Below are 12,235 nucleotides of genomic sequence, written 5' to 3'. Positions count from 1 at the left end.
ACTACTCATACGAAAAAAATTCAAACCTCGTCTGACCGAAATTGTCTTTTACTACTTAAACCCTAAATAGTGAAATTTGTAAAAGTTTCGTCTGACTACAATTTACCCTCACTACTAACAACAAAAATTGCAAAAAACAATAATAATTAATTCGTCTTGTAACAGATATAAACAAAGAAAATGATTAGAAAAATATGATAAAAGAAAATTCAATTCATAAAATTCTATTACTTATTTCTATTTACATTTTTTTTATCAGTAGTAGAAGTGAATTTTAGCCAGACAATTTCCGCATTTCTTGTTATTTTTAAATCAGTAGTGAAAGTCAGTTACAGTCAGACAAAAATTTCCTAAAATTCTGTTATTTTTATTTCAGTAATAAATGTTAGTTGCAGTCAAACAAAAGTATTATATTCTTGTATTTTGCATCAGTAGTAAAAGTCAGTTTCAGTCAGACAAAACTTTCAACGAATCAACGTATTTTTTGAATAAGTATTATTATTATTATTTTTATTTTTTTTTAGTATTATTTGTTAAAATAATTATACTGTTCTACTTTACATATAATAATAATAATAATAATAATAATAATAATAATAATAATAATAATAATAATTAGTGGGGGAAAAAATCAAATATAATTGTAAAATTTAATCGATAATATCTTAAAATTATAATGAACTGATAATTATGTATTATCTTCATGAATTATTCCCTAACCATATATATTATTATACGATAGTAATCGATATCGTAAAATCGAAATGTTATCCGATTGAATGAGATTTTGATTTCTCCAAGGAACAACTTTTACCATTTGTGTGTGAGATAACACATCTATATTTTCTCTTTGTGTGTGTGTGGTAAATGCTCCTTTATAGTAGTTTCAACGATTCTGGAACAGCTCTCATTCTTGACACAGATGGTGATGAGAATCTGCAGTAAAATAAACGATTAGTCGTTATATAAGTAAACGAGGATTATTATCAAAAATAATTTAATAACTTATCACTTACTGAGTGGAGAGAAAAATTTGCAAAATTAAATTTTCTGAATAAAAGAGGAAAATATAATAATATTAATAGTACTAATAATAATACTAATAATAATACTAATAATAATTACAACAATAATAATTATAACAATAATAATAATAATGATAATAATAATAATAATAATAATAAAAATAGTAATTTAAATATTAATTTATTTGACTGTAAATTAAAATACAATAAAATTAATTAGAATTTTAAATAACAGAATTAAAATTACATTTTGTTACTTTTATTAGGTACTCTGATTTGTTATTGCATCATTTTCTCTTGTTGGTACTGTTGTATATAAAGTTGATTTTCTCGCATTTTCACGACGTTGTTCGTCTTTTGTAAAAACTGTGATAATAAAACCAATTAAAAGAACAAAACAAAAGCCAATGTGTGCTGCAATATCTCCATAATAGGTCCATAATTCAGAAAGAATTGTGACCAAAAGAATGCCATATACATCAGATGCAACAATAAGAATTCCAACGGTCATGAATTCTGATTCGGGATATGTATATTCCACGCATAATTCATATCCCAATGCATAGTATCCCGATAAACTGAATCTGTAGGAAAAAAAAATTTCCATTCGATATCAAAAAACAAAAAAAAAAAAAATTGAAAATAGAATAAAAAATTGTTTTTTTCAAAAATTTTTTTTTTAACTTCTTCTTTTTAAATTTTATTTTTTAGTTATATTTTTACCCACCCTAGAAATATTGACGATGCATAAATTAGCCATTTTACTTCAACACTTAGAGAAATTGCGAATATAATTTGTGCCAATAGACTTAAGAAATAAGCAGTTACGCCCATTGCTCTGCGAATTAACAAAAAAAAAAACGAAATATTGTATTAAAAATTTGTAAATTTAAAATTTCTCATTTTTTTTTGTAATTGGGATTTTTACTTGTATTTACGCGTTTTATCAACTAAAATGCCAAAAACGACAGCTCCAAGCATTCCAGTGAGAATTATAAGTAAACCAATTTGTCCTGCTTCTTCTTCACCATTCTGAAAATATAATATTATAAGTATTTTTTTATTAAATTTATTTGAAAAAATTATTTTTTTATTTTTTTCTATACATACCGGAAAGTGTGTTGTGTACAATGGATTAAGCATAGTAGCAGTGGCATTATAAACACCAACATTCAAACCATGAGAATTGAACAAAAGAAGAAAATACTTGTTCTTGCAAAGTCTTTTCAATGGTTCAATAAAACCCTCCTTGTTTTCAATTCGATTGACCTTTAAAAGTGCTTGTGCAGCACTTGGAGGTTGCTTTGGCTCTTCTTTGAAAACTAAAAATTGATTTATTTTATTTTTTTGTTTATAAAAAAATATGATTTAATTATTTTTTTTTCAAATATTAAATTCTTAATATACTAATACTTTAATATTATTTAATATAATAATTTTCAAATACAAGTAAATAAATATTATTTTAAAACTTACATATAATTATAATTATAGCCATTACTGTTGTAATGCCAGCATAAATATAATTTAATAATTGAATTTCTTCACCAATTTTGTCTAAATTTTCATGATTTTTTATAACTATTGGAGGAATATAAAAACCTATGGCAATGCCTAATAAAGCACCAAAAATTGCCAATGATATTGCCGTTGATATTTGCTCAGATGGAAACCAATTTGCAGCAAGACGAGTTGGTGAAGATACAAAAAATACCTGCAAATATTGGAATGAAAATAAAATTTCTTTTTTTTTAATTCAATTTTTTAATATAAATTAAAAATTGAAAATTTTATTTTTATAATTTATTAATTATTCATGGAAAAAGTATAGAAAAAAAATTTTTCAATATAAATTAATGACAATTTGATTTTTATTTTTTATTTGATTTTATTTATTTTTTTTAATTAACTATTTATGAAAAACAATGTACCAATGTAATTGCGCTAACAAATTGTCCAATAAATGCTATATAAAATCTATTAGGTGCTACTGAGAATGCTTTAATCCATACACCAATAGTTACACAACAAAAACTTAATATCAAAGACCATCTTATTCCTATTTTTTCAAATAAATTTGTCGCCGGTATTACTAATGGTATATAAAGAAGCAAATAAATCATCATTGTCCATTCAACAGCCGTTGTTGATACCCCATAATACCTATATAATAGATTAAAATATTTTATCATAATTTTTTATTTGCACCTACGAGTTAATAATTAATAAAATTATAATAAATAATTTTAAACAATTTCTTTTATTAAAAATTGATGAAAAAAAAATTCTTTTAATTTTATTAATTAAAAAAAAACGGTTTTAACAAAAAAAATATTCATTTTTAGTTACTTCAACAAAAAAAAATTGTTCATCAAATTAAATTTTATTATTAATTTAATTATAAAAATAATTATTTAAAATTAATTGAAATTCTAATTTCTATTATTACCTTGTTATGATGTTTGTTATAATTGAATATTGCGCATATGAGAGATAATTCACTGCAGCACTTAATGAAAAGATGAATAATATAAACCATCTTTCATTATAAACTTTAACTTTCATTAAATTTTTATCAACTTCACTTTTAATATTATTTCGTTCCATTATTTTTACATCATTATATGAAGTTAAAATATTGTTATCATTATTTTCATTTTCAATCATTTTTAATTGATTTTTTTTTTACATAAATATTTGTAATCTAAATTATATTTTTTGATTAACAATTATTATTTGTTAACTTTCTTTGTTCAATTAATACATTTTTATTTTTATTATTCAATATTAATTTATAAAATGAATATTTTTTTATAATTCACAATAACTTGTTACATTCTCTTGATATATTAAACTTGACTTCTTCTGTATTGAATACAATATAATTTAAATGACAATAATAGAATTTCAATGGAAATTATGTATTTGACAAGTATGAGTTAGCAAAGATAAAATTAGTAAAAATGTTTAAAGATTAATATTGATAATGATTTGGAAAAAGTGAATATATATTGTTTACTGACGAAGCGACGTTAGATAGGAAATTAAAATTTTATATTAAGCCTTCTCTATATTACACTCAAGTACAAATTTTCGATAAGAGTATTAAAAGCAATTGGAAACTCGTTGTCTTTATCAATAGGTGTATTGTTAGTTACTGGTTCTAGAATCGTTTCACATATATATATATATATAGGTATTTATGTAAATATGATAACATACTTGTATTTAAAAATGGCAATAACAATTTAAAGTTAAACAACTTTAAAAGAAATAATATCTTTTAAATTGTTACATAATTTTATAAAATAGAAATTGATAATTTTTCCAAAAAGAATTTCACCTTGAATTTGTTTAAATATATTAAATAATTCACAAAATTTTTTTTTTTTTATTAAATATAATTTAGTAGAATTGAAAATTCAGAGAATATTTATTTTTAGATATTATTTTGCATTTAACAGAATTTTTATTTAACTGATTTTTTCTACTGAATTACTATTTATTTATTTCATAATAAATAGTACACTGATTTTTTCCACTAAATTTCTTTTTAATTAATGTAATTTTTTAATAATTTTCCAGAATATAAAAAAAGATTTTATGAATTTTTGTAAAATAATAAATATAATAATATGAAAATGTAAATTGTAGATTTAAAATTATTATTATTTTTCTATAAAAGAATCTTTAAAATAGACATTAATTTATTAAAAAAAAAAAAAATCTTGTCTCTTGTCAATGAAATAGAGAGTAATTTATCTGAAAATAGTAACAGTAGATCGTGTCCCATGACCCCCGTATTGTTCTAAGAGGAAATTATGTTGCGTTGGTATAGGATCAACAATATTCCGGTCCTGACATTTGGCGGATATTATCTCATCTCTATCCTTCAAACCATTATAGTTTGATACCGGGAAGTTAAAATCTTATTCAAAAACCCAATTTAAAACATGTTTCGATTTTATCCATTGATTACACAACTTTAATTTCCAAGTAATGACAATTTTTACTAAACTGAAAGCAAAAAAAAAAATATTCGAATCGATTATTTAACTGCTAAAAATATTTACTGAAAAATCATTTTTATTTGTATCAAATAAACTGAATGTTAGTACCAATAATTTATTTATATATTTGAAACAAAATCTTCTTAAATCAAGAAAAATATTTTATTTTATTTTTTATATTTTATATAAAATTTATATTTATTAATATTTTTCTCTTTAATAAAATATGTTTCTTTGAAATTAAAATAGGATTTAATTAATAATTAAATGTATGATTTTATATGCGATAAATTTTTCAATTTTTTTAATAAAATTGTTTACGTTTTATTGGAAATTTTTTTTTTCGCCATACTTTTATTAAAAGAATAATAATTCTAAACGGGGCTTCTCTTCTTCTCTCTCGAGAATGAAACCGGTCAAATTTGTTTTCTTTTTCTTTCTGTATTTTACAGGTAAATATTCCGTTTACATTTTTCGATGTAAATTCAACGATAAAATTTTCCATCTCTAAAGAAATTTTATATATATATATATATATATATATGTGCATAAATGGTGTATACCAGTTAAAAAGTACCGTATATACAATAACTCTGACGTATTTATATATAGATAAAAAAAATTTCTTTATAATAGTTTTGCCGTGAAACGATATTGGGATTAAAGTGAATTTATTTTCACTTTTTTTTTTTTTGTCATAATCCGTTTTCTCGTTTGATAATTATTGCTGAGATTATGTAATCCATAAAACGACGCGCTTACATTGTGTATGTTCAACCAAAACAATAATATAGTTTTATTCTTTTTTTTTTTCATATCCGCTAAAGTATCATACATAAATTTCTCTGTGTTTTAAATTGAATATTGAAATATTTTTATTATTTTCTTAATTTGTTTTTTTTTGTTATTCGTTTATGTTTTTATAATTCGTTAATTTTTTAATTTTTCGTTTATATTTTAATTATTTGGTACTCTCTAAATCTGAATTAGTAAAAATATTTACTAATTTGAATTAGTGACTCACTTTTTGCTTCTAAATTAGTTAAATTTGTACTAATTGTTAGTTAAAGTTACTAATAATTAGTAAAATTTTACTAATTCAGAAGCAAAAAGTGAGTCACTAATTCAAATTAGTATACTTTTTTACTAATTCTAATACTAATTCTTAGAATAATTACTTCTAATACTAATTTTTACTATAGTTTTTACTAATTTTACTAATAAATACTTCAATTAGTTAAATTTTACTAATTCAGAAGCAAAAAGTGAGTCACTAATTCAAATTAGTATACTTTTTTACTAATTCTAATACTAATTCTTAGAATAATTACTTCTAATACTAATTTTTACTATAGTTTTTACTAATTTTACTAATAAATACTTCAATTAGTTAAATTTTACCAATTCAGAAGCAAAAAGTGAGTCACTAATTCAAATTAATAAACATTTTTACTAATTCTAATACTAATTCTTAAAATAATTACTTCTAATACTTATTTTTACTATAATTTTTTCTAATTTTACTAATAAATACTTAAATAAGATAAATTTTACTAATTGTTAGTAAAAGTTACTAATAATTAGTAAAATTTTACTAATTCATAAGCAAAATGTGAGTCACTAATTCAAATTGGTAAACATTTTTACTAATTCAGATTTAGAGAGTAATTTATATTTTTTATTACCTTTTTAATTTATTTGTTTAAAAATAAATTACAAGATTATTAATTTTATTTATTTCGAAAAGAAATAATTTTTTTTGATAAAAATTTTATTCTGATGAAAATAAAAGCTTATTTCTCATTAACATATGTCGAGAAATTTTTTTATTAATATAAATGTGTTAGGTATTTGAAATTACTATATATTTATTATTGGTACACACATTGAGTTTATAAGCAATATTATGCGGTGCATAACGTATACTAGAAATAAATACATATATAGATATTATATATATATATGTGTGTGTGTATGCGTTTACCATTCAATCCAGATGTCTATAATAAAACCATGGCAACTGACGTTATAATTAATATAATGCAGAGCGTGAGTCAACGCAGTTTGAAAATCCAATTACAATTTCACCAAGCATTCTCCACTTGATTTTAAACTCTCGCTTCATTTTAATTGAGGCATTTGAAGCGCGCACATTTTCTAGAAGAAAACTTTTCATACTCTAATGTTCACTTTTAATTAAGCGTTTTTCCGTGAAAATATTATTGTTTTCATTTTTTATAAAGATTTCCTTTTTTTGCAATCTCGCTAAAACTGAAATAAATTAGTGATATTTTTTTTTTTTTTAAATTCTATGGCAAAAAAAAAATGTGTTTGAAAATTGATTCACACTAAAAGTTGGATAAATAAAAATTTTGTTACAAAGGGACTTGAAAGTTAATATAAAACTTGCAAAATTTATCACTCAATCTTTATCAGTGTTATATAATTCTACGCATGAATAGAGATAAGCGGTTGACGAGGCACTGAATAATTTGCTATCAAATAATATAATATAGAAAGGGTCAGTCAAGTATATTTAAAAAAACAGGCCCCCTAGAAACATATTTTCTACGAAACTGAAGTACGCAACGTTTATGATAAATGATTTTAAAAGAAATAATTTTTTTAAAAATGAAAAATTCTATAATATTTTGCCCAAAAAAAATATTTCTTGTAGTTTTCATTAATCAATAAATTATAAAAAAAAAAACTATTTTTTTTAGGCAAAAAATTATAAAATTTTTGATTTTAAAAAACTATTTCTTTAAAAATCGTTTATCATAAACGTTGCGTACTTCGTTATTTTCTTCCCTAGAAAATTTCTACTTGTAATTTTAATTTTATAATAGCTAAAAAAAGTAAAATTTTTTCATTTTATTTACAATCATATACAAAAAAAAAAAAAAAAAAAAAAAAAATTCCACGGATATTCAATTTAAATCCCCTATTTATGTTTTCTTTTTTGTTTTTTTTTTTTTTTCAAGGGATGAGAAAGGATATAATATTGTGCGCGCCGAGTAAACATTGAAAAGACAATAATAAAATGAACTTCTGTTCATATTCGCCAAAAAGGAGAAAGAGAGAGAGAGAGAGAGAGAGAGAGAGATAGAGGCGGCTATTTGCGTTCACATTTTCTCGTGATTATTCTCGAGGCAGGGAGAGGAAATAAATTTGATTTAACATACCTAAACTGCCGACTGCGAGAGAACGGCATACTCGAGATTCGTTCCAACAATTAGTGCACTTATATAAGTACCAGAGACTTTCATCTATATATATATATATATATATATATATATATATATATACAGGCATTTTCAGCATTCTCTCTTTTGCAGTTATTGTGGGTGACTGAGATTTTACCAAATACATTCTAGTTGCACTTCAAAACAACAATTACCATCTTCTTTTTTCTACTCATGTTTTTTTTTTTTTCATTACTTCAATTATCATTTTTTTAAATTTTATTATTTATTAATGATGATGATTTTTTTTACAATATTCATGTGTGAAAATGGATTTTGAGGAAAAAAAAATATAATGACGTGTTTTTATGAGGAAAAAACGATTATTTTTGTGATATATAAAAAAAAATTATCAGTTGTTAACTTGTAACAAATGTTTATTTAGCAATTAGGTAAGGGAAAATTGCTATAAAAATGAAAATTTTAAAATTGAATTTTGTTTTAAAGATGATTTTAATTTTAAAATTTCCAAATTATTTTTTTTTTACAAAATTATTAATTTTGTGACAATATTAGAGAAATATGGAAGTGTTTGGAGGATAAAAGCATATATATATATATATATATATATGATGAGAAATTAATTAGTATATGTTTGCATATTATATAAATGTCACACGTGAGTTATTTTGAGGTATCATCATTTTCTTCCACGGTTTATGGTTTGGCAATCAAACATTCTACCAAAAATGGAATATATATATATAGTATATATAGACTATCTGTACGCTCAGATGCACCTAATTTTCCACGTACACTCGAGTCGGAGTTACTGTTAACTCGTCCGTGAATCAAGGATGCCTAAAGCAGTCGAGATTTGGAACTGCTTTATACAAATTGGCTCATTGTAACGTGACATAGCTTTATAGAGATTGTATTCAAGAGAAACACACATGTTGCACACAAAGAGAGAGAGAGAGAGAGGAAAAGAAAAAAAATATTCTCCGATAGTACCTAAAATCATATTAAAAAACCAAAAAATATATTAAAAGTAGAAATTTTTTTCCCACTTTGGTAAAAATTTGGTTTTTTAACTTGATTTTTTTATTTTCTAGATTTATAAAATAAATTGAGGGCTACTGTTTCTCTATATTTTATTTTCATGAATGTGTGTGTATTTTATTTTCAAAATATGTAAAATAATGCACCATGACCTGAATGTGAATTCTCCTGGAAATTTCAACCATTTCTGTCCACATATAGACCGCATCTCTCTCTCTCTCTCTCTCTCTCTCTCTCTCTCTCTCTCTCTCTCTTACTCTGCATTTGTAAAACAAATTAACCCCCAAAATAATTGCCTTGAGATCACAAGCGCATCCATATGTCCTTTGTACCCGTTGAGTAAATGTCTTGAATATTGTAGACCAAATGAGATTGGTTTTAACATCAGTCTTTATATGGAAATGCAATTTAAGAAAAGTCTCATCTAAATTATTGACAAAAAAAATTAATTAGCATTGTGAAAAAAAAACAATATTTTAAAACTAATTTATCAATTTTAGAAAAATTTGTATCTTATTCGTTCAAATTGGATTTGTTTCCTAAATATAATTTCAATTCGTTTTAGTATTTTTTTGTAGTTAGGTAATTAGTTGTTTTTTTTTTTTAGTATTTATTATAAAAGCAGAAATTCGAATACAGTTTATTTGGTTCAATTAAAAACTCTTTAGTTCAAATAAAATTTATTTAATTCAAATAAAAATTAGTTAGTTGAAATAAAAATTATTTGGTTCAAAGAAATATTTATTTCGTTGAAATACAAATTATTTGGATATTCATTTGATTCAAATAAATATTTTTACTTTGTCCAAATACAAATTATTTGGTTCAAATAAATATTTATTTCGTCGAAATACAAATTATTTATACATTCATTTGGTTCAAATAAATATTTGTTAATACTCAACTAACCGATTATTTGAATCAAATAACTTTTTTTGTAACTCCAGTAGATTTTTTTCAAAAAAAATTTAAAATTTTCCAAAAAAAAAACAGATTTTTAAAAATTTTTCCTGCACTTTCCTTCCGTATATTTTCAGCTTAATAAAAAATTCTCACAGTAAATTTTCAAATGTCTTTTCAGATCTCGACCTTTTTTTTATTTTGATATTATACTAATGCATACAGAGAAAATTTTTACATTTCTAAAATTTATACTTACCGTGAAAAGGTCGTTCATTCTTTTCATATATATGGAATTTAAAGATGCTTTTGTAAAAGGAATTTTTTTTTCCACCTTTGATAGCGAAAATAAAAAATGCGTTATAAGAACACAGAATTTCTTTTGAAAAAAGAAAAAAAAAATTTTTAAACTCAGCAAAGCTTTTTTCTACTAACTGCTTACGATTGCAGGTGATACGAATTCAGTGGCTTGGAAGGTTTTAGAAAAAAATGTTACTTATATATGTATATGTGAAAAGGAGTGAGTTACTCTTAGATGGTCGTTTTCATCGATTTCATCGTGGTAAAGAAAATATGATATATATACCGCATTTCCCCACGTGCGGTACGTTTATGTCCTGGCTCATCCAACATAAGGAGATATCTCTCACGAAAACCTTACCTCTTCCTCCCCCCCCCACCGTTCCCTCTTTTCCCATTCCTCTTTTATACTGGTACTCCAGCAGCTTTCCTGGTCGACCTTCTTCGTGTCCCACCTTCCCTTTCCTCTTTTACCACAATCTCGCACATTTTGCCTTAACACCCTCTCAACATTTTCCCGTCATCCTTTTCGTTATACTGTGGTGGTTACACATCCTCTCTCACCACACATACACAACATCTTGAAAAGCTGTGATCTATGACTGAATTTCGTTGCACGAGGGTTGAAAACGATACCGCGCGCGTAAGAGGCGATGCATCTTCTAATAAATAACGTCGATTGTAACATTTCAGTGGCATTCGTATATTTATTTCGTTAACACTCGACAAATTGAATTTATTTTCTTATTAGACAATTTTTTTTTTTTTTGCATATTTCGTGACTGTTAAGGGGAGGAAGGAGTGAAATTTTAACTTTTCAAAATTTACGTTGTCTATTTACGCTAATTTTTTTCGGTATTATTTAAGATCCAAAATTATTGAAATATGAAAAAAAATATTTTTATCAATTTTAGAATTTGTATTTTGCTATGGATTGCTATGGAAACGGATTCTATGGTAACGGTTGCCATGGTAACGGTTGCTATGGAATCGGTTGCTATGGAAACGGTTGCTATGGAAACGGATTCCATGGTAACGGTTGCTATGGAATCGGTTGCTTTGGTAATTGTCGCTATAGAAACGGTTGCTATGGAAACGGTTGTTATGATAACGGTTGCTATGGAAACGGTTGCTTTGGTAATTGTTGCTATGGAAACGGATTCCATGGTAAAGGTTGCTATGGAATCGGTTGCTTTAGTAATTGTTGCTATAGAAACGGTTGCTATGGAAACGGATTCCATGGTAACGGTTGCTATGGAACCGGTTGCTTTAGTAATTGTTGCTATAGAAACGGTTGCTATGGAAACGGTTGCTTTGGTAATTGTTGCTATAAAAACGGTTGCTATGGAATCGGTTGCTATGGAAACGGTTGGTTTGGTAATTAACGATTGCTTTGGTTATTTGTTGCTATAGAAATGGTTGCTATGGAAACTGTTGTTATGGTAACGTTAGCTATGGAAATGGTTGCTATGGAAACGGTTGCTTTGGTAATTGTTGATATAGAAACGGTTGTTATGGTATAGGTTGCTATGGAAACGGTTGTTATGGTAACGGTTGCTATGGAAAAGGTTTGCTATGGAATCAGTTGCTATGGAAACGGTTGCTTTGGTAATTGTTCCCATGGAATCGGTTGCTATGGAAACGGTTGCTTTGATAATTAACGATTGGTTTGGTAATTGTTGCTATAGAAACGGTTGTTATGGTAACGGTTGCTATAGAAACGGTTGCACTTATAAATACTAATTTTTTATTT

At 24.7% G+C, this 12,235-nt stretch overlaps 1 protein-coding gene across 3 annotated transcripts; it reads right to left on the bottom strand.

Moving 5' to 3' along the window:
* Positions 1-649: 649 nt before the first annotated feature.
* On the bottom strand, positions 650-4,198 carry LOC127278760 (feline leukemia virus subgroup C receptor-related protein 2-like). Of its 3 annotated transcripts, XM_051300610.1 has the most exons (9): positions 3,475-4,198; positions 2,957-3,188; positions 2,502-2,739; positions 2,136-2,347; positions 1,954-2,057; positions 1,753-1,863; positions 1,273-1,609; positions 1,017-1,050; positions 650-936 (listed from the first exon to the last, which is right to left on the bottom strand). In XM_051300610.1, the coding sequence occupies exons 1-7, from the start codon at positions 3,690-3,692 to the stop codon at positions 1,288-1,290; spliced, it is 1,437 nt and encodes a 478-aa protein (XP_051156567.1). In that variant the 5' UTR covers positions 3,693-4,198; the 3' UTR covers positions 650-936; positions 1,017-1,050; positions 1,273-1,287. The 3 variants fall into 3 exon arrangements, with proteins under 3 accessions (XP_051156567.1, XP_051156566.1, XP_051156565.1); XM_051300609.1 differs by lacking the exon at positions 1,017-1,050; XM_051300608.1 differs by lacking the exons at positions 650-936; positions 1,017-1,050 and having other exon boundaries at positions 1,190-1,609.
* Between the last annotated feature and the right edge of the window lie 8,037 nt (positions 4,199-12,235).

This window comes from Leptopilina boulardi, unplaced genomic scaffold (assembly GCF_019393585.1).
Source record: "Leptopilina boulardi isolate dan_hultmark-lab unplaced genomic scaffold, ZJU_Lbou_2.1 LbouV2_211, whole genome shotgun sequence".
Lineage (NCBI taxonomy): Eukaryota > Metazoa > Arthropoda > Insecta > Hymenoptera > Figitidae > Leptopilina > Leptopilina boulardi.
The sequence above is the reverse complement of the archived record's forward strand: the minus strand, read 5'-3'. Positions and strand labels throughout refer to the sequence as shown.

What these genes read in the sequence shown, in the direction of transcription:
- LOC127278760 (XM_051300610.1), bottom strand. Translation starts at nt 3,692, where the DNA reads ATGATTGAAAATGAAAATAATGATAACAATATTTTAACTTCATATAAT. An exon ending in GATAAAACGCGTAAATACAA is followed by an intron (nt 1,864 to 1,953) that starts GTAAAAATCCCA and finishes GTTAATTCGCAG; the next exon opens with AGCAATGGGCGTAACTGCTT. An exon ending in GCATCGTCAATATTTCTAGG is followed by an intron (nt 1,610 to 1,752) that starts GTGGGTAAAAAT and finishes TTTTTCCTACAG; the next exon opens with ATTCAGTTTATCGGGATACT.